Genomic DNA, 20389 nt, shown 5'->3' with positions numbered 1-20389 from the left:
GAGGGACAAAAATTCAGCTGGAGCTTTGCCCTGCAAGGGCTGACGCTGCCAGCCCCATCCCACCAGCTCCAGGCTCTGGACTGCCTGGGGCACAGTGCCTGTGGGTCCTGTGTACCTGCAGCCTGGAGTCGATGGTGAAGGAGCCTGCAGTTGGGTTCATGCAGGCCACGTACTGACAGTTGTGAATGTCCTTCAGGGTCAGTTTGGTCCTGTCATACCTGTGCAGGAACCAGCACTGTGACACTTTCCACAGGGGTAGATTCCTCTGGTCTGGTTATGCCCCATGGACCCAGGAGCAGGGATCCCCCTCTCCCTTGTGCTTGCCAAAGCCTGGCACTACTCTTGGCACTGCTGTGTGGGGCCCTTCCCATACCCCATGGCCAGACCTCCATTGCAGCTGGCACCTTGTCACCTTTTCCCCCTTCCCACCACCTGGGCCCCATGCTGCACTGCCCAGCACTGGGATTCCCACTGGGGCTTCCCTGCTGGCACTGGCAGTGTGGCTTCTTGCTTTGGATGGGGTTTGGAGTCACCAGCAGAGAGCTTTCCTACTCCTCTGCCAAAGCCTTCCCCACAGCTCTGGGGATGAGTGGGCTGGGGAGGAATGGGTGGCTCAGCTCCACTGGCAGCATGGCACAGGAGGCAGCATGGGCATAGCAAGGCTGGGGCCTCCAAGGTGATGCAAAAGAAGCCAATATAGCATGGGTTTGCTGGGCAAAGGGTCATTGAAACCCTACAATAGGGGCCTCTGGCTGTCACCCACCAGTGCCCATGGTCCATGTGCTGCCGGATGAGCGTGTGTGGTGCCACAGTGCCATACTTGTCCACCTCTGGCATGTTCATGTCATCAATGAAGTAGATAAGCCTCTTGGTGCCAGGTGGACCATAATTCCTCCCTGACTTCTTCTCCAGGGACTTCTCAAGGACAGCTGCAGCAAGAGGAGTGGTTGGTGGGCAGTGCAGCAATGCCCAGGGCTGTGTGGCAGAGGCCAGTGCAGGTCTAGCTGCCAGTTGGAGCCAGTCTTACCTTGCAGCATGGCCGAGGTGGTGTAGAAGTTGAAGGGCACAGACTGCACGAGGTACTCATCTGTGCTGAGTGCTTCCAGCTTGTTCCACATCAGGACTGACTTCCCTGTCCCCGCGTTCCCCACCAGCATCACTGGCCTCTGCTTCTCCATCAGCAGGTCCAGGAAGTAGCGAATGCGAATGGTCTCAGTTGTGTGCACCACGGAGGCCTGGGGAAATCACTCCTTCAGTCCCTGGACCTCAGCTCTTGCTGCCGGAGCTGATGCTTGCAGGCAGAGCTGGGATATCCCACTTGAGCAGCAGGCAGTGTGCCAGGAGCCATGCCTGGTTCTCCTGGCAGTGCCAGATGGTCTAATGAAAGATGCGCTGTACAAACCTGGTCCCTCTCTAAAGCAAATGGTGTTAAGCATCTGGTTATGCTAAAGACTTTCTGACCAAGGATAGGAGCTGTCAGAAAAACTAGTTAGGAAACCAGAACAGCACAGCACAGCACCTGAAACTGTCCCCAGTGACTTTGCTGAGCCAATGCAGAGGCCAGATTCAGCTGTGGCACCTTTCCCTTTCCCCAACATCTTTGACACCCTCTCCCTCCCCAGCACAGCATCTCCAAAGATGTGCAGATAAAGGGTTAAAGTGCAGGTCTGCATTCAGGTCATAGCTGTCATTATTTCAGGAGACTCTGAGGAGCCAGAGGTTAATCTGAAATGACGAGAGAAGAGCTGCAGCCTGCAGCTCTTGCTGGGCTTTCCATGGGACAAAGCAGAACCCTGTTACACTGTGGGGTCTGCCAGGTGCTGGCAGCCTGCATGGCAGAGTGGCAGAGCCAGCCCAAATCCCTGCACACTTCAGGTGTGGAGTTGTGCCCAGGGTTGCTCAAGGGAAGACCCTGGACTAATGAGCAAATGAAAGGTGGAAACAGAAATACCTGCAAAGGGACTTCAGGATCGAGCTCAAAATCTGGCACTTTTTCAGTCCAGGGCATGAGTTTCTTTGTGTCTGGATGAATGTAATAGTCAAAAATTGTCCCCTGAGAAGGAAACTTGATGGTTTTGAACTCTTCCACCCACCACTTGCTGAACTCCAGGCGATAATCCACGAGCTGGGAGGAGCCAAACAGAAAAACTCAGGAACTGGCCAATGCCATTGCTTTAGTGTTTTCCAAAGGAATGCAGCCAAGGGATGGAGATGGACAGGCCTCTCCCACAGCCATACCTGGTCCTGGAACATGGTCCCACCAAAGGCCCAGGCACAGGCAAAGACAAAGTAGAGCTCATAGAGTTCCCGGGGTGAGTCTGCTGGGACGGACTGTGGTGTCAGGAGGCACTCCAGCAGGTACAACACCATCTGTATCACTGTGACCTCAGGGACAGGGGTGATCTTCTTGAATCCAAACTTGAGCTTCTCTAGGCACACTGGCAGGTATTTGTCAAAGAGGACTGTTAAATGGGCCCTCTCGGACTGCACTGTCCTTGTCTCTATCCAGCTGGTCACAATGCTGTGGGAGGCATGGGTGAGGCTGCAGGTGAGTGCACAGGGGGCCAACACCCCCCCCACCCCACCCCACTCTGTTCTGCCCCACCCTACCCCAAACCCATCCCTTCCCTTCCCGCCCCACCCTGCCCCAGATCCCCACCCCATCCCTCCCTGTGCTCACGGGTTCCAGCCCAGGTCTGCAGGGTTGATGTAGAGGATCCCTGCCCGGGACACGGTGGCCGGCGTGGCCGTCCGCAGGTGGCTGATCTCGAAGAGGAGCCTCATGGTGGGGTTCAGGGGGATGCGCTCATTGCTGGCCAAGGTGAGAACCTGGCAGAAGGTTCTCACATGGAGGGAGGTCCTGATCTTGGGGCCCAGGCATGAATACAAGCTGACCAGCTTGAGCTAAGGAGTGAGCGAAACTCGTGGGGTGTGATGGCACCAACCTTATTGTCATCCATGACCGTGTTCAGAGATTCGATCCACATGGGGTCAATATCCCCGTCGAGGATTATCCACTTGGGCCCCTTGTGTGTAATGTTGGCCAGGTCACGCATGGCTGAAGAAAACAGCCCTGCCCCACAGAGAGAGATGTGAGTTTGGTCAAACATGAATGGGATATTTGCTGGGTGGGGCACATGGGACTGGCTGCTTCCCTGAAACACGTTCCTTCTCCCTCACCCTCCAGCAAAAAGCCCCAAGGAAAGGTCTCCCCATTCCATCAGCACATGGCAGAGTACTACACAGACACAGCCTGGGCACCAGCTGTGGCCAGCTCTCACCCGGGGTAAGCAGCTGCTCACAAGTGTTGGTGTCTCACCGTCCTTCCACTCTCGTGTGGATGGATGAATAATCCCAAACAGCTCATCACAGGTCACAGCCTTTGGGTCAAGGTCCACAGTGACAGGCCTCTTCTTCATGTTCTTGTATGTCTTGTTGAGTGACCTCAGCACCTGTGGAGAGGGGAACCAACCAAGCTGCAGCCTTCAGCAGCCTTTGCCCATGGTCAGGGGCACAAAGCCTTGCTACCACCCACTGTGGAGCACCCTGGCCTGGACACCCATGTTGGGAAAGTTCTGGATAAAACCAGGTGTCTGCATACACAGGGGACACCATGGAATCTGCTCAGCCAGGGCAGGAGAAGATCTGTGTCCTCAGGAATGCTTTAGCTGTTACCTGGGACTTTCCGCAGCCAGCGTTGCCAACAACAAAGACTGAGTGTCTCACTTGCAGCAGCTCCTCCAGCTGTACTACCTTCAGCACAAAACTCTCCTCTGCCTGCAGCTTCAGCTCCAGAATGGACTGCTTAATGATCTGGGAAGGAAAGCAGGCACTGACCACCAGTGGCTGTCACAGGCTCAGTAAGACCCCAGAGATGAGCCAGCCACCCCCAGAATGGACTTTCAGCCTCTGAACCCTGCTGGCACTGGGATGTCTCTGGCACTGGTGCTGTGCCTAAACTTGTACCTTCTCAAAGTCAAGATCTCTCTTCCTGGGGACGTCCAGGGCTGGGAACAGGTCTCCAATTAGCCCCATGAAGATGGGCAAGTCATCTGTCACAATCTTGGGGATGTTGAAGTCTCGTAAAGCTCTCATCAGAACTTGGTCCTCGGCGCGGCCAGGGTCTCCTCGCTTCAAGGAGCCTGCGACCACTAGTACAGACTTGATAGCCCTCAGCCCCCAGTCATAGTGGTCCTGCCAACAGGCAGCAAAGTGTTACAACCCCACTTTGTTGAGAGAACTGCTTTAAACAACACTGCACAGGAACACCTACATCCATCACCCCACTCCCAGGTTAGCCCAGCAGTGTCCAGCAGAGCAGACTTAGAGTGAGCTTAGGTATAAGACCAGCCCTGGTCAGCCACAAGGTTGAGTCCTTGGAAATCACTTCTGCTGAGATGAGTCATAACTGGATGCTCTCATCTTCACTGGCTATATTCTGTTCTATTTTTAGATGGCTTGATTTCTTCCAGAAGGCAGAAATATGCCATATGATGCACCAGCGTGAAAGAGGAATTTGTCCAGCTGAGCTACATGGAACTGAAGTCAGTGTGTTACTGCCAGCTGAGGGATTTTAAACTGTCCATCAGGTCTGGAATGCAAATTAACTGTTTCGTCTTCAAGAACCATGTGATGGGGTTAAGTTACCTGTTTAGACAAGAGCTCCTTGCAGAGTGTGTACAGAGTAATGAACTTCCTTGCTAGAAGCTTGGCATCAATAAAGCCTTCTGCCACAAGCATGATTTCACAGATCAGTTCAAAGTCGGGGACCACCATGGCACAGGGTCTGGAGAAAAGCAGCAGCAGGTCAGCAGGGCTGTGTAGGGGTGACCATATGTCCCTCACCTTTCCACAGCCAGCAGGAACCTGCCCCCAGGTTTCAAATATGGATCGCTCCCTGCTGCTCTGATCAACAGTGAACCAGGCAACAATTTACACCAGCTGGGGTCTTTGGAGGACTCTTCTCCAGCCTCCTGCTCCAAGCAGGGCTCATCTTGGATCAGGTCACTCTGTGCCTTCTGCAGTCACAGTTTGAGTTCCTCCAAAACCAGAGATCACATAGCACCCCTGGGCCTCCCATTCCAGTGCTTGACTGACTTTTTCCCTTGTTCTCAATGGGAGGTTTAGCTGAAGGTGGCAATGAGACACCTTGAGCATTCTCTTCCCCTGGCTGAGCTGCCCAGCTCTCCCAGCCTCTGACCATTTCAGAGCTTTGAGTAGGGCTGTCCTGGGGTGCCAGGGTCTCCCTGACACTAGGGTCACCAGAACACACCACTAACAAAGGCTGTAGCAGATGTGGGTTCCTGCAGAGGGAAACCTGTAACGACCCCAGTGACACACCGACCGGCTGCCCGCAGGTACCTGAACAGAGCTTTTAAGTTTTCAGGCAGTTCTGTCCTTCCTGCGTAGCCTGGGTTCATGGTGATGAACAGCCCAACCGATGGGACCAGAGAGATCGTCTCTCCAAGGAAATTAAACGTTTTCTTCTTGGCACGAATGGCATCGAGGACACATTTCACCTGGCAGGCCAGCGGACATCAGTGTCAGTGCCGGCAGCTCTGTGGCTCCCAGTTCGCCCTCACCACCCACCCACAGAAAGCGAGCCTTGGATATTCAGCTGTGTCTTCAGCAATGACACCAGGAACTTGCTGAGGCCATGGCAGCAGAGCAATCTCCAGGCTGAAGAGCAGAAGAGCTGACCTTACACCAGTGTCTCACTAGGCACCATGGTGCCCTGTCCCCAGAGATGTCAGAGCCAGCAGGAATGTGACAGCTCACCAGGATAGGGCACAGGTGGGGTGTGGGATCTTAAATGTGCCCCAAGGCCCTGTACCACTCTGCTTCCCCTCCATTTGTGTCCCAATAGAATAGAATTAAACAGGTTGGAAAAGACCTTCAAGATCATCAAGTCCAACCTATCACCCAACACCATCTTACCAACTAAACCATGGCACCAAGTGCCTCATCCAGTCTCCAAACATATAGAGTCTCCAACATATCAAAGACTCACAGAATGGCCCAGATTGGAGACAACCTTTAAGATCATCAAGTCCAATCATTAGCCCAGCATTGACAACTCAAAGCCTCTTGCTTTCTCACTTGTTACTTGGTGGAACATCACACAGTGGAAACAACAACAGCAAATCCTCCCTTGCAAAGTCAGCTTTAACTGTGACAATGTCCAGTAAGAGAACTGGGAAGTCTCTTACAGCCCCTACAGCACTCTGCTGCCACCAGTCTGTATGGGGAGCACAGACCTGCACAGCGATCACGGACAGAACCTCCACCAGGATGCGGTTGAACTCATCAAAACATCCCCAGGCACCAGTCTGAGCGAGGCCCTTGTAGATGTTGCCACAGGACTGGAGGGAAAGCAGCAGAGGTGGGCTTCAGACCCTGAGCTCTTACACAGAGGCTGCAGTGTGGGATTTGCTATGAAAACTCGAGTGCTGAGAGCTGCTCATGCTTTTGTGGCTTGTGCTGTTCCCTAGGGAAGTGCCAGCAGCCCTCTGGGCTTCCAGGGACAAGAGCTGGCCCCGGGCTGAGGAGCACAGAATGGCACCGTGGGCTGCTGTTGGACCAATGTGTTTTTTGCCAACTGCCATGCCAGGAAGAGAGGAACAGCTTCACGGTATGGGTGATGGACACCACAACCAAACTGGGGGAGCTGCAGGCTGCAGTGGTGCCCACCTTGTCTGAGTGGACACTCCATGGCTCTCACCTCGGTGCCACGGTCCCACTTCCCATGCTCTACCTTGTAGTCCATCTGCTCGGAGCAGTTGAAGACATAAACCATTATGCCCACTGCCCGGCCCAGGTCCTTGGTGGTCTCTGTCTTCCCAGTGCCTGCGGGGCCAGCAGGGGCTCCCCCCATGTAGAGGTGGAGAGATTGTGTCAGGGTGATGTAGCACCTGTGGAAGGGGCAGCGGCATCAGGGCTGAGCGGTGCCAGCAGAGTGCCGGAGCCGATGAGGTCGGCGTGGGCAGGGGGAGGAGCAGGGGGCAGGGCCTCTACCGATCCGTCAGGGGAGTGATGACCAGGCGCGGGGTGTTGCCCAGGTACTCGTAGGAGTAGCGGAGCTGCGCGTCGCAGATGTTGGCGTAGCAGTGCTTGCTGCCATCGTCCCAGCGGTGCCGCAGCTGCGACTGCCAGGTGAACTCCTGCGCATTTTCCACCTGTGGAGCGGCCAGGTGTAGAGGGCAGGCAGGCACCGGTGCTGCCCATCCTGGACCCGCCAGCACAGGGAGCTCACAGACGTGTCAGGACCTCCATGCATAAGGAGAGCATGGAAACAGGTCCCTGTGTGAGGCTGGGCTGTGTGGGAACTGTCCCTTCACCTGGCCCAGCCAACCTTGTGCCCACTGACCAAGTTGCACAGCCCTGCACAGAGGCTCCCAGCTCCACCAAGCTCCTGAATCTATCTTTCCTTGAATCCCAGCCTCATTTCACCCCAGCTGTGTTCTCCTAAACGTCATCCCACGTGTGGTTTCCTCACGCACTTGGGATACTTTGAAAAGATTGGAATGTAATAAACCCACAGGAGATCTGGGCTCAGAATGGCCAAAACATGAAGCAGCAGAAATATCCTCTTGTAAGGAATACCTTCACTTGGATCATTTTGGCCACAACATCCCTGGCATGGACATCGATGGTACAGATTGTCATGATCTTCATCCTGTCTCCAGGAGTCAGGTTTCCAATGAGCAGTGAAATCAGTGCATTTAGCTGAGCAATCTGTGCAAGGACAGAAATGATGAACAGAAAAACATCACCATTTGCCCATTCCCTGAACCTCAGCTCTTCGAAGCATAGCAGGGTTGCAGGAGCAACTCTGGGTCAGGGCTTAGGGAGACCAACCTGCTTTTTGTTGTACTCCTTCATCGCATTCTCATATCCCTCCTCCAGCCTTGAAAAGGCCATGTCAACTTCTGTGGTCCACCAGATCTGGGTGCATGTCAGAGCAACCTGCAGGGCAAAATTTGGCACCAAAGTCAGGGCAGGTGCTTGCACAGGGAGCTTGCTCTTTCTTTTGGACCTCAGCTAACAGAGCCATCAGGCAGCCCAGCCCCACGCAGCAGCTCCCACCTGTGCTGGGTAGTCAAACACCCACTGCTCCCGTGGCTTCTCCTCGTAGGTGAGCAGCGCCTCGGGGATCAGGTGGCGCAGAGTGGAGCGCATTGTCCGCAGCACCCGGTTCAGCCAGATCTCCACCTGGAGGGTCACATCCAGCACACTCTGAGCAGGCAGTCCCCAGCTCAGTCCAGTCTGGCTTCATGACCCTGACGTGGCCAAGTCCAACACTAAACCTTGTTTCTCAGATCCACATCTATGTGTCTTTTAAATCCCTTCAAGGATGGGGATTGCCCTGGGCAGCCTGTTCCAGGCCTTCACAAACTTTTCAGGGAGGAATTTTTCCTGATGTCCAACCCAAACCTCCTTTGCTGCAACCTGAGGCTGTTTCCTCTTGTCCTGTTTGTTTGTTCCTTAGGAGAAGAGAGAGGCTCCCATCTTGCTCCAACCTCCTCTCAAGCAGTTATAGAGCATGAGAAGGTCTTCCTTGAACCTCCTTTTCTCCGGACCCTCAGCCAATCCCAGTTCCCTCAGCCAATTCCCATCAGACTGTGCTCTAGGCTGCTGCTTGTGCCCCTGTGCTGTTCTACACCCACAAAGCAGATCCCATCTCTGAAGTGGTTTTTGGCTAAAAGGCTTCACAATTGCCTTTTACAACTGCTCCAGGCTGTTAATGCACAACAAGCAAGAGGCTCATCCTTGTCCCCATCCTGCCCAGCACCATGGAGCTCAGCTGACCTGTTCAGACAAGTCACAGTCTTTGTGGAAAGGGACGTACTCCTCCTCCCCACTGAACATCCCCAAGGCAATCTTCAGTGGCTTCTTGTCTGGACGCATCTTGAACTTCAGCTTAGCCAGGCTGTCAAACAGCTTTGCCAGGTGACGGGACACCTGGGAACAATGGCACACAGAGCTCAGTGACCCCACCCAGATGTAATCACCACCTGGGTTACCTCCCACATGGCTCTCAGGGCACTAAGTCCCCGAGAAGGGGGCACCAGTGGTGGTGTCCTGACTGTTAGGATGAAAAATGTTTTAAACCTTCTGCAACAGTTTAGCGTGCAGGAGACACAGGACTTGCCTCCATGCCTCACGCACAAGCCCTACCTCAGCTGGCTCATTGCCATTGGATAAAATATCAAGCAGGTCTGCTGAAGATACAAAGTAGAACCTGGGAAAAGCCAGTCGTTTGGTCTCAAGGTACTCAGCCAATGCCTTCTCGCAGCGTGCCAATCTGACAGAGAGCAGGGAAGAAGCCTGCACTGAACCCCGCTGCTGTTAGTCTTTATTCTTTGCTAAGTCCTAGTCATGCTGAGACAGACCCACTTGGCAGAAACCAAACCCTTCCTTTGGCCCTTGACCAGCTAGTGGAGTCTCTCCACATGAATGACTCCACCAGAATGACTCAAACCTCACCTCTTCTGCAACTCTTCCAGCTTGTCATAGAGCCCAGGCTTGTTTGTGGCTTCAACCACGTTGGGAGTTTTCATTGCGTCAGCCATTAGCTCCTGCAAGAGGGAAAATGCTTCAGCTCAACCCAAAGTGGCAGAGAGACCTCAGAGGCCAGGGGCTGGGTCAGGCTTCGCACTCTGAAATCCTCATCAATAGCATCAAAATGCTTGGAGTCCTCTGGAAGCTGCTTGCGGATGTCCTTGGAGCCAATGAAGATGCTCTCCAGGTGATTCCATGTCCTCTGCACCTCAAACCAGATGCTGATAACGGAGTCAGTGGTTGACAGCTTCTGCTGCCAGCTTGACACCTCTTGCAGGAAGAAGGCTAAGTATTTGGAGGTCATCAGGTTCTGCAGCTGCACTTGGTTGTCCTCCAGTGTCTCGATGAGGACTTCATCCGATTTGAGCAGCATGATGCCAGTCCTGGCATGCGGCTCGTGCTCAAACTCCATCGTGCTCCAGGTGGTGTCCAGGGCACTCAGCACCTGCAGAGGCATGAGAAATGAGCTGGACTCTGCAGAAGCAAGTCCCAGACCCTGTGGAAAAGCAACCAGCAATAGACATTCCTGCTCTGGAGGTGCAAGCTCCACGGGTGGCATGCTGAAGGTGGACTCCAGCCCCCAAGAGCAAGAACGTGAGTGCTAAGAGCCACAGAGCTGCATCAGAGCTGGGCTCTCAGCAAAGCAAGGTCAGCAGCCAGGTGCTTTTTACCTTCTCCATCCCTGACTCTTTCACGGCTTTGTCCACGATGCCACGAACCTCATCCTCAAACTTGTGCAGGTTCAACTGCAGCAGATCCCCAAGGGTTGTGTCCTTGGACATAGTGAATTTCACCTGGAGCAGAACTGGCACCATCAGGGCATGGACTCCCCTCCATGGAGAGATAGCCCAGCAGATTGCCCAGCTGAGCACCCACGTTTAACACCCATGTTTAACACCCTGCACAAACATAGAATCATAGAATTGTCAGGGTTGGAAGGGACCTCAAGGATCATCTAGTTCCAACCCCACTGATCATGGGCAGGGACTCCTCACACTAGCTCACGTTGCTCAGAGCCACATCCAGCCTGGCCTTAAAAACCTCCAGGGATGAGGCTTCTATTACCTTCCTGGGCAACCTGTTCCAGTGTCTCACCACCCTTATGCTGAAGAATTTCTTCCTAATATCCAATCTGAATCTACCCATTTCTACTTTTGTTCTATTCCCCCTAGTCCGATCATTACCTGACACCCTAAAAAGTCCCTCCCCAGATATGTTGTTCTGTTGTAGCTTTTCAAACAGATTGCACGCTTCCCCCCTGATGGAGGCCAATCTCAGGAGCCTCCTAGGCCAGGGGTTTGAGTCAGGGCAGGGTGGGAGGGCTGGGGGCACCTGAGTTGCCTGCATGAGCTCCCTCCAGTGCCGGTCCCTGATGGCTGGGTTCTGCAGCTCGTTGACGGCGTGCAGGGAGGTCATCAAGTTCTTCACGCTGCTTTCCAGCCCTGTGAACGCATCCCAGCTTCTCATCTCCTTATCCAAGCTCCGAATTTCTTTAGCAAATTTCTTGCAATCCATATCCATCTGCTCAGCATTGATCTCCTTCCACCTCGTGGTCTTCCAGTCTTCCATGCTCGTGTTAACCTGAGTTAGGAAGTGTGTGCTCACAGGATGTGTGCTTAGCAGAAGCATTCCGGCCCAGGATGAAGAGTGCCATACCCAGCACCTGCACACCTTGTGCACACCCCATGCCCATTGCCTGCACACTAGTGCACACACACTGGGGTGCACAGCCCCTGCACCAGCAGACCTGGTCCATGTTTTATCCCACCTTTCATCCCACCTCTCAGAGGACATACAACTTCGCACTTATGTCTGGCAATGCCCAGATAGCACAGGGTGCCTGCACCGAGCGCCCACACTTGCCAACAGCTCTCTGCTGTTGAGTCCTTGCTTGGAAGCAGTGTTGGGCATCACACCCCGGGGCAAAGAGGCCAGTACTGAAAACCAGTGCTCCCAGTCACTGATTTTGTCCACAGATGGCTACTGGCAGCTACTGTTTGTTGATGCTGGGTTTCAGGAACTCAAACCTGACCAGCCCAGCACATTCCCATGCTCCTGCCTCCTCCTTCCCTCCCTGTCATGCTGGACTGTGGTACGTACCAGGACAATCATGTCCCAGAGCTCCTTCAGCAAGCACACTTCCTTGGCACATGCTTTGAGCTGCTTGTACTCTGGGACCGACACCTCGAAGAGCCCAGCAGACTTGGACAGCTCTGCCATGTCGCTCTGCATGGCAGCAATGCCCTTCTGTTGCTGGTCAGAGGAAAAGAAAAGGTCTCAGCTGGAGATCGTGCACCAGGGACATGTCTCCTGCCTCAGCCGTGGCTCTGTCACCACTGCAGCACCAAGGGGATGGGAAAGTCGCTGCTGCAGGGCCAGATCCTCCCCATCTGGCTGAGAGCTGGAGATGCTGCCCCTCCCCAGTTCCTCCAGTGCATGGGGCTGGGGGTAACCAAGCAGTGCCAAAGGGACAACAGTGGCCCTGGATCCCTTCCCCTTCTTTACCTTCTTCAAAGACTTGTAGGGCTCTGGGTCAGCGTAGGAGAAAGGAGCCTTTTGCCGGAACTGATCGCGGAAGGCGTGCTGCCGAACCTGCTCAGGGAGCACAGGGCTCAGAGTAAGCAGCCAGGAGATGGCATTCAGGGAGAGCAGTGGAGTCTCCCCAAAGCTCCCAAGAAGCTGCTTTCTTGCCCTCAGGCCCCAGAGCAGGCACCTCAAACTGCTGGCACCTCCTGTAGATATTCTTGACCTCATTGGCTTGCAAGGGTGCAACGTTTTGCTTGACGCACAGGCAAAGCTTCTTGGTGCTGTCCCAGTGCTCAGGGAGGTCCTGCAGCCAACACCACACAGTGTCAGCAGCCTGACTCCAGGGAGCCTGTCCCTGGCCCCCCACACCACAAGGATCTCACTTGGAGCTTCATATGGATCTCCTCTGGCATCTCATCTCCATAAGTGCTGAGCAGAGCAATTGTCTCCTTCAGGGGCTCAAACATGTGGTCAGTCACCACCTGCCTCTCCTTGACCCTCATCAGGTGCCCCATCACCTCCACCAGTCCATCATAGTCTCCCTCCTCCAGAGGTTTATTCAAGCCGGTATTTGCTTCCTGGATGAAATTCTCCAGGTCCTGGAGACTGGGAAGAAGGTGGTGGCTCACTGGGCACCCCTGGGCTACAGCTTCCTCATGTTTGCTTGGGGCTGGCTCTGTGGGGCACGGCCCCTGAGGGACTTGCCCTCACAGAGGTGCCCAGCACCTTCCCCTGCACCTCCATGGCTCCATCCCTCAGAGACCAGCCCTGCCTTGGCACACAGGGACGTGTTGGCACATCCCTAGCTGCGCTCCAGTCCCTGGGAGCTCTCCATTCTCACTCCGGGGCTCACCAAGGCCCTACCTGGTGGTGACGTAGTTGGTGAGGTGCTGGCGGAGGGCCAGGGCCCGGCACTGGATGGTAGCCAGCAGTGCCTGCTTGAAGGGGCGGCAGTCGCTCTGCAGCCACCCCCCGAAGACCTTGGTGTTTGCAAACCCCGACACCTCCTTGCGCAGCTCCTCGCATGCATCAATCTGGGGAGGAGAGCTGGTCACAGCCTGTGGCTGGCACCTCCCCAGCCACCTGGTGTTCTCCTGGGCACCTAGTACGTCCCAGGCACCCCACACCTGCTGAAGCACTGGTTCCATACCTCCTGCTGGAAGAGCTGGAGCGATGGGGTCCCATGAGCTGAGGGCTCCTGTGGCTTCTGCCCCTCTGGGCCAGGGGCACTGCCCAAGGTGAGAATGTGCTGCAGGAACTCCTCAGGCTCCACCAGCCACAGGTGGGGTTGCTGCTCAAAGCCAGCACTGTACTCCTCGCCTTCCATCATGGCATGGACCACCAGTGACACCACCTCCTGATGCATTCTGCTGATAGCTCCCTGCTCCTGCAGGGTGACCTGAAGGGACAGGCAGAGCTCTCAGGAACTAGCTGAGGGCACTGGGCATCTTTGCCCACATCCAGCCCACCAGAGACCAACCTTGTAGCTCAGCTTGCCCTGCAGCAGCCGAGGAATGCATGCTGTGGCCGTGTAGATATCGTTGAGCAGGCTCTCCACCAGCTTCAGGAAACTGTTGTCATCCATCCCCTCCAGCGAGGGGCAGTACCGCACTCCATCATCGGTCAGCTCCATGCGCACCTCGAACAGCGGAGCCACATTCACCTGCAACAGGTCAGCGTCCCCTGAGGTGTTCCCCCCAGCCCCACGGTCCCATCGCAGTGAGCACAAGGTGGGGACACCAGCACATTTGGTGCTCACTGCCCACGTGTGCCAGGGAGCACTGGCACAGCACATCTGGCCACTAAACGAATGCCTGATGAAACCGAGAGTGAGTGAGCAAGAAGGATGGGCAAGACATGGGCACCACGCTGCAGGGAACCCTGGACCTACGTGAGAGGCCATGTTGTTGAGCAGCAGCTGCAGGGATTTGTGGACAAATTCAAAGAGTCCATCCAGCACAATCCTATCTACGTACTCCACATAGCTCAACCATATCTGGGATGACTTGTCAGCCACAAGCAGGCCTGCATTCTCCTGTGAGCAGGAAAAAAACACCAGTATGTGTCAAACACTACCCAGCAAACCTATCAGCTCCTCACAGTGAGTCCTCCCTCTCTCATCCTCCTCTGGGTTTGCCCTGTCCAGCTGTCACACGGATCCCACACCCTGCCCTTTCTCCCAGCTGTATGACACCTAGACTTGCAGCCAAGAGGGTAGCAGGCCTCTGGAGCCCATGTTTGGTGTTCAGTGGTGTTCAGTGGTGTTCAGTGGTGTTCAGTGGTCTTTCACTGGAGCATTGTCTCAGCAGAGACCACAGGATTGCACCCCAGGTTTTAGGGAGGACACCACCAGGTTTGGAGCATTGCAGCATGTGGGCACTGGACATACTGTCTTAAACCAACTCCAGCTGAAGCATCCCAGGACAAATCTCACCTCCAGCAGCTCCTGGATCTTCCTGCCTGCATCCTTCATGGCAGCACAGCGCTTGTTGAAGGTGTTTTCTCTTCCTTCCAGGTCCAAGAGCAGTGTCTCCTTGTTGTCCTTCCTTTCATACAAGGGAGTAGCTGAGCACTCCTGCAGGAAGAGGACAGAGCTGGTCTGCTGCTCTGGGGAAGGAGAATCCCTGCAGGAGCCTTCCTGGGAAGGCACCTGTAAAACACCAACCAAAGCTACCTCAATCAGCTGGGTGATACTTTCCACGTTTAACTTTGCTTTCTGGACCCTGGTCTGCAAGCCACACAAGACCTCTCTCATCATTTGGATGTACTCCATGACACCTGAGAGGAAAACCCATGTCCATCTGGAGATGTTACATAGACACCTCCAAGGCAGTGAGCATAGCTGGGGCAGAGAGGGTGGGGGCACATGGGGGGACCTCACAGGCACCTGAGGGCAGATGCTGGGCAGGGGTTGGGATGGTGCTGGGGAATGGGGACACCCTGAAATGCACAAATTAGATCTCTGGTCATGGGTGAGTTCCTACCTTCATGGTGCCAAAACAGGGTTTGCTCAGCGCTGGCCAGCTGCCCATCCACATCCTCCAGCTCCGTTGCCAAAAGGGGCAGCTCCACTGGCAGCAGTATCTGCTTCACCTGGGGAACCAATGTGTCCAGCAGTGAACGACCAACTCCCCTCCAGCTGAGACACACCTGCTGGAGCACTGCTTTTACAGAGAAATGGGATCCCCCCCACCAACACAGAGCTTGGGAGGGGCCAGTGAGACAGTGACAACAGTAGCTTGGCTCAGTCATGGGCTGGACCTAGGGTGCCATTGATGTGCCTGTTCTACCCACACCCCACCCACAGGCTTTAGAACGCGTTTCACAAGAGCCTCTCTCTGGAGGTTCCTCAGCCAGCTTCAGCCTGGCCAGCGCCCAGGGCATGGAGATGCTGCTCTGTGGTCACCCCTGTGCAACCTACCTCATTGTACCAGCCAACAATAAGATTCAGGTTGTCCACAAGCTTTTGGAAAGTCTCATTTTGAGCAAAGAGGCTCTCAGCACTCTCTGGGATGTCCTTCTGCTGCTGGAAGTTCAAGTACTTCACCTCCCGCAGAACGGCGATGAGCTGTGGGACAGGAAGCCAGAGGAAAGGATCCTTACTGGGACCCACAACATCTCACCACAGCCTCTGAGGAGCTCTATGTGCAGGTGAGGGACCAGTGGTGCTCCCCACACCAGCACCCACCTCTTTGCTGAAGTTCACACTGAGGAGCAAAGAGTTGGGGTCCCTGAGGATCAGGGGCTGCTCCAGGTTGAAGTGGCAATTCTGGCCAGCTCCCTGCACCCACTCCTCGTAGACCTTCTTGCGGTACTCTTGCAGCAGGCCCATGATTTCTTCATACTTCTCAGACACCAGCTCAGCTTCAGCACTGGCTGTCACCCTGTCAAGGGCACAGTGAAGAAGCAGCTACTGTAGTGGGGCACAGAAGAAGGCCCAGGCTGGGCCAGATCCTGCTCCACATGCCCGCAGGTGACCCCCACGTACAGGTGGTCAATGGCAAACAAGTCCTTGTGGAGCCCCTCCAGCCGCTGCTGCAACTCCAGAGCCCACTCCAGCTGCCCAGCCACCAGTGGCATGTTCTTGTTGATGGCTGGCAATGAGGAAGTGGTTTGGGTGTCATAAAGCACCTTCACCTTCTCCAGCTCAGTGTCAAACATCGCCAGCAGGGCTGAGTAACAGGAGGAAACCTCAGCCTTTATCAGAGGTCGCTCCAGGAGGGAGGCAAACATGTGCACCATCTGTAGAACAAACAGGCATTGGCTGCTGTGCTCCAGAGCATCGTTGGGATGGCCTGGTGCCACCCCCTGGTCACTCCCATGTGTGGGTGCACTGTGGCTGCTGCCAGCCTCCAGTGCTCAGGCAAGGCTGCCCTGTGCCCAAGGACAGGACCTGCTGAGCCAGAGGAAAGCCTGTACCTTCACAGCAGATACCAGGCAGTTGCAGTCTTCAAAGCCTTGGTGGATGATGGTGGCCAGCCGCCTGTCCACGACCTGGATCTTCTTCTGGAACAGTGCAAAGTCTTGGTCCAGTTGCTGCCAGAGAGAGCAAAATGATTTAAGCAGGTACAGCCTCTGTGCTTCCTTCCCAGCTCACTGACCCCACCCAGCCCAGTGCCCTGTGACCTGCCCCAAATCCTGCGTGTTGCCTTGGTGCAGTTTTCCATACAGCTCCTCCAGCACGCTCTGGCCAGACACTTTTTTCATCTAGCAAATGTTTGCCCTTCCACACCAGCACCCACTCACCTCTTCTGTAGGATCTAAGGGATCATATTGGCAGTCAGCAAAAGTCTTGATGAATTCAGAGACCTCCTCATAGATCTGAAAAACTTGGGTCCCCAGGATGTTTCCTCTCAGTCCGCCCAGTTCTACCTTCTCCAGCTTCAGTAGCTCAATGGCTGTCTCGTACAGATCCTGGTGAGCACAAATTACCATCTCATCCAGCTCCTCAGTGGCAAACCCTGGCTGCCCAAGCCCTAGCACTGTGGGTGCAGGAGCTGCAGCACCAGCACAGAGATGCAGGGGTCCTGCAGTGTTCCTGCAAGTCCACTACTCCCAAGGAACATCCTTTCCTTCCTGGGGGGGACTTTGTGGTCTGGCCTGGGGAGGCCCCTCCCAGCTCCATCCAAGGGCTAGGGGGCCACTGGTGTCCTGCTAGGGGCAATGCTGCAATGCTCTCAGTAATGCACCACTGCTGGGCTTCCACCTCCCCTTTGCTCCTCACCTGTGCTGGTAGCCCCAGCATACCCTGTACCACCCTCAGGGGACCCTCAGCATCCCCAGGGCAGGGGCAGCTGGCTCCATGCCCTGTAGTGCTGTCACCTCAATGGTCTTGAGCCTGTGCAAGAAGGTTTCAGTTCTTTTGAAGATGAGGGAAGGGGAGAACTCCCAGAGCTGGGGCTCCTCCTGGCAGTGGAGAGGAGCTGTCAGAGAGCAGAGCTGGTGTGGAAGAGGCCAGGTAGACACACACCATCCCCTGCACCTACTGGGAACAGCGTGGCTGTTGAGTCACAGCAGAGAGTGCTGTAGGACTGGAAGAGGTTCTCGATGGTGGAAATGCTCAGCTTGATTCCCTCTAAGGTCTCCTCAGTTTCTCCTTGCAGCCCCTTCATCACATCCTCAGGGCCCAGGAAGTTTCGCGTCTAGGACATCCAGATACAGGCAGAGGCTGTCAGCATAGAGGCCCCTCCTGCCCCCATCCACCTCTTGGACCCAAGAGCTGCCTGGTGATTTCCTGCAACCCACACCCTGGCCCAAACCCCCTCCAGCTTTGCTGGTCTCTTGGCTGGGGTGTCTCCATTTCACCCCGTGCCCATTCCCTGCCACCCCTCCATAACAGTCCCAGAGCAGGGTGGCAGGAGGAGGCAGTGCTGGCTCGGTGCTGGGGCTGTACCATCTCCACCAGGAGGTTGCAGATCTCCTGCAGGATGACGATGCCATGGGAGGGCGAGCGGTAGTGCTGGCAGTGAGCGCGGAGCAGGCGCACGGTGCACAGCACCCTGTCCACATAGGGCTGCAGCTGTGGGAGCAGAGCTTCCTTAGTGTGGCATGCTGATGAGGGTCAGGCAGAGCCCAGGTAGCTCCATACCCACATGCAGCTTTGGGCTCAGCCTGACAAGGAAGCCAGGTGGTGCCAGGTTATTTTGCCACAATAAAAACCCCAACAAACTTACCTGGAAGTAATCTGCTTGCTCCATGTCTTCCAACAGGACTCGAAGTGGTTGCAGGTGGAGGTTGATATCTTTGGCTTCCTCCAGACCTGGGCAAGGGGAGAAATTCCACATTGCAGAATGGGGAAGCCTGACTGGCCTGAGAGGCAGCTGCCCTCTGTGTCACCCAGAAGCTTACCAGCACTAGCATCCCTGAACAGGCTCTGGAATGCTAGCCAGTAGAAGCTGTTGGCCCTTTCCAGTATGGTAGCCAGTGCTGTCACTTGGGGTGAGAGGAGCTGACAGGGCAGAGGTGGCAGGCTCAGCACTGGGTGCTCAGCACCAGGGAGGACACAACCATGGGTTGTCCACAGGTGAGGGGGTACCTGGTCATTGATGCACTGCAGGTCAGCTGTCCTGGTGTCCCAGAACTCAAACTCAGTCTTGGGCAGGGGGTGCAGCCCTGCCAGCAGCGGCTGTGCCGAGTCCTTGCTCAGGATGCCTTTGATCTGCTGGGACCACTCAATGACCAGAGTCTCGATGGTGCGCAGCACTGAAGCATCCACAGGCCCATCCAGCCTGAAAGGCAACAAAGTGACGCTCCAGCACTAGGACTGGCCCCAGGCTGGCCCTGTGGGACTGTTTGTGGCCACCTCTGCCAATGCAGCAGCCCAGCGTGATTCTCTTGAAGGCATTTTGTTGCTAAGGTGTGCCTCAGGATGCTGAGGGACCAAGCCCATGTGCCAGCTCCTGTCCCTCCCAGAGGGACTGATGCTGCCCTAGGGCCCTGCCAGACTTTGCTGGCACCAAGCAGTGCCAGCAGCACCCACCAGTCTTGGATGGTGCTGGAGCCATCCTCTGGCAGTGGGAGCAGAGGCTTCCCCTGGATCTTTCCACCCATCACCAGCATCTCATTCTTCAGCTGCTGAGCTTGTTGCAAGACATCCTCCACCACTACCCTGGGCCAGCCCTTCACGTTCTCCTCGACCAGGAGCAGGGGGTATATGACCTGCAGGAGAGGACTCAGCTGGGCACTCTGCCAGGCTCTCCCATTGTACAGGGCAGCACTTCCCACTGTCTGCCCGAGCACAGCGTCAGCCCTTCCCACTGCCTGCCCGAGCACAGCGTCAGCCCAGCCACAGCTCCAGCAGCCACTAAGGTTTTTTTTCCTGATGTTTATCTCATCAGCTAGGATTCCCATCACCCTGTGGTGGGTTTCCAAATCTCATGGGCTGGGAAGTGCTAGCAGTGGCACGGCGAGTGCACCTAGTGGGGTCAGGGGCTGGTGCATGAGCCAAAGCGGCTGGCATTAAGGAGAATTTGCAGGGGCTCCTGGGGCTGACCCAGCCGTGGGGTGCTTTGGGCTGGCAGTGCTCTGGGTGGGAATATTCAGGGGAAATCTGAGAGAAAGCCACTCAGACATTTCCCAGCTGCAGGCCACAGGGAAGGGGGAATTTCGCTGAGTTTTTCGAATCCCAGGGAGGAAGTGATACAGCTGAGACCCACAAGAAAACTGAGCTTGTGACCTTCACCCAGCCCTGTGTCCTGGTGGCGTTCAGTCAGCGGTGGCTGGGAGTCACCACGAGGTCAAGGCCAGCGCCAGGGACAGTTCTACTAACATTGTTTCTTTTTGAGTCCATCTGAGCCTTTGGCTGCAGCAGCCTGCAGTGAGTGTCCTGGTGATAGCGACTTGCACAGGGAACTCAGCTCATCCCACTTGCCCCAAGCTTGTGCCCAGCAGGGGCAACCTACCTCCTGCACCACCGTGCTGAGATGCTGCACGGGCGAGGGGCCGATGTCTCCCACCAGCAGCCCACTCCGGTGGTTCGCCAGGGTGATGGTCTCCTCCTGCTTCACAAAGTAGATGCCTTTGCCCCTGAGGGTGGGCGGGAAGCCGATGGCTGGCAGGAGCTGCCCGGAGGGGCTCAGCCCCAGCACCAGCTCCAGCACATCCCGCTGCTTGAAGAACTCGTCCAGCGCAGTCATAGCCTCGCTACTGCCCACAAACTTGTTCCACTTGTCCGGCTGGACCCGCAGCAGCAGCGTGGTGAAGCTCTCCAGGAAGCCAAGCAGCTCCTCCGGTACGGATGACATCCTGCTGGCACCGGCACCGGGCTCCGGTGCGGCTCCTCAGCACCTGGGGCACGGGGAGT

General features: G+C 55.6%; 2 protein-coding genes across 2 annotated transcripts in view; both read right to left on the bottom strand.

Moving 5' to 3' along the window:
- The window catches only part of DNAH17 (dynein axonemal heavy chain 17), a 38619-nt gene extending 18289 nt beyond the window's left edge, over positions 1–20330 (bottom strand). The window contains exons 1-48 of the mRNA XM_054170382.1: positions 19989–20330; positions 19067–19245; positions 18623–18815; positions 18436–18535; positions 18261–18346; positions 17981–18106; positions 17574–17729; positions 17410–17493; positions 16834–17022; positions 16507–16623; positions 16076–16329; positions 15776–15971; positions 15509–15655; positions 15072–15180; positions 14762–14865; positions 14522–14662; positions 13979–14122; positions 13568–13750; positions 13238–13486; positions 12952–13121; positions 12471–12693; positions 12275–12391; positions 12067–12153; positions 11662–11814; positions 10894–11142; positions 10233–10355; positions 9659–10006; positions 9487–9578; positions 9178–9304; positions 8809–8961; positions 8086–8211; positions 7858–7965; positions 7603–7734; positions 7015–7175; positions 6755–6911; positions 6258–6362; positions 5362–5519; positions 4648–4786; positions 3967–4194; positions 3676–3813; positions 3320–3452; positions 2946–3073; positions 2681–2829; positions 2239–2521; positions 1952–2125; positions 1028–1235; positions 764–929; positions 116–218 (exon numbers count right to left, since the gene is read on the bottom strand). Coding sequence (XP_054026357.1) covers positions 116–218; positions 764–929; positions 1028–1235; positions 1952–2125; positions 2239–2521; positions 2681–2829; positions 2946–3073; positions 3320–3452; positions 3676–3813; positions 3967–4194; positions 4648–4786; positions 5362–5519; positions 6258–6362; positions 6755–6911; positions 7015–7175; positions 7603–7734; positions 7858–7965; positions 8086–8211; positions 8809–8961; positions 9178–9304; positions 9487–9578; positions 9659–10006; positions 10233–10355; positions 10894–11142; positions 11662–11814; positions 12067–12153; positions 12275–12391; positions 12471–12693; positions 12952–13121; positions 13238–13486; positions 13568–13750; positions 13979–14122; positions 14522–14662; positions 14762–14865; positions 15072–15180; positions 15509–15655; positions 15776–15971; positions 16076–16329; positions 16507–16623; positions 16834–17022; positions 17410–17493; positions 17574–17729; positions 17981–18106; positions 18261–18346; positions 18436–18535; positions 18623–18815; positions 19067–19245; positions 19989–20330 — 7737 coding nt within the window. The remainder of the gene's footprint in view (positions 1–115; positions 219–763; positions 930–1027; positions 1236–1951; positions 2126–2238; positions 2522–2680; positions 2830–2945; positions 3074–3319; positions 3453–3675; positions 3814–3966; positions 4195–4647; positions 4787–5361; positions 5520–6257; positions 6363–6754; positions 6912–7014; positions 7176–7602; positions 7735–7857; positions 7966–8085; positions 8212–8808; positions 8962–9177; positions 9305–9486; positions 9579–9658; positions 10007–10232; positions 10356–10893; positions 11143–11661; positions 11815–12066; positions 12154–12274; positions 12392–12470; positions 12694–12951; positions 13122–13237; positions 13487–13567; positions 13751–13978; positions 14123–14521; positions 14663–14761; positions 14866–15071; positions 15181–15508; positions 15656–15775; positions 15972–16075; positions 16330–16506; positions 16624–16833; positions 17023–17409; positions 17494–17573; positions 17730–17980; positions 18107–18260; positions 18347–18435; positions 18536–18622; positions 18816–19066; positions 19246–19988) is intronic.
- Positions 1–20389, bottom strand: part of USP36 (ubiquitin specific peptidase 36) — a 74414-nt gene that overhangs the window by 23053 nt on the left and 30972 nt on the right. The window lies entirely within an intron of this gene.

Source organism: Dryobates pubescens, chromosome 20 (genome assembly GCF_014839835.1).
Source record: "Dryobates pubescens isolate bDryPub1 chromosome 20, bDryPub1.pri, whole genome shotgun sequence".
Classification (NCBI taxonomy): domain Eukaryota; kingdom Metazoa; phylum Chordata; class Aves; order Piciformes; family Picidae; genus Dryobates; species Dryobates pubescens.
The sequence above is the reverse complement of the archived record's forward strand: the minus strand, read 5'-3'. Positions and strand labels throughout refer to the sequence as shown.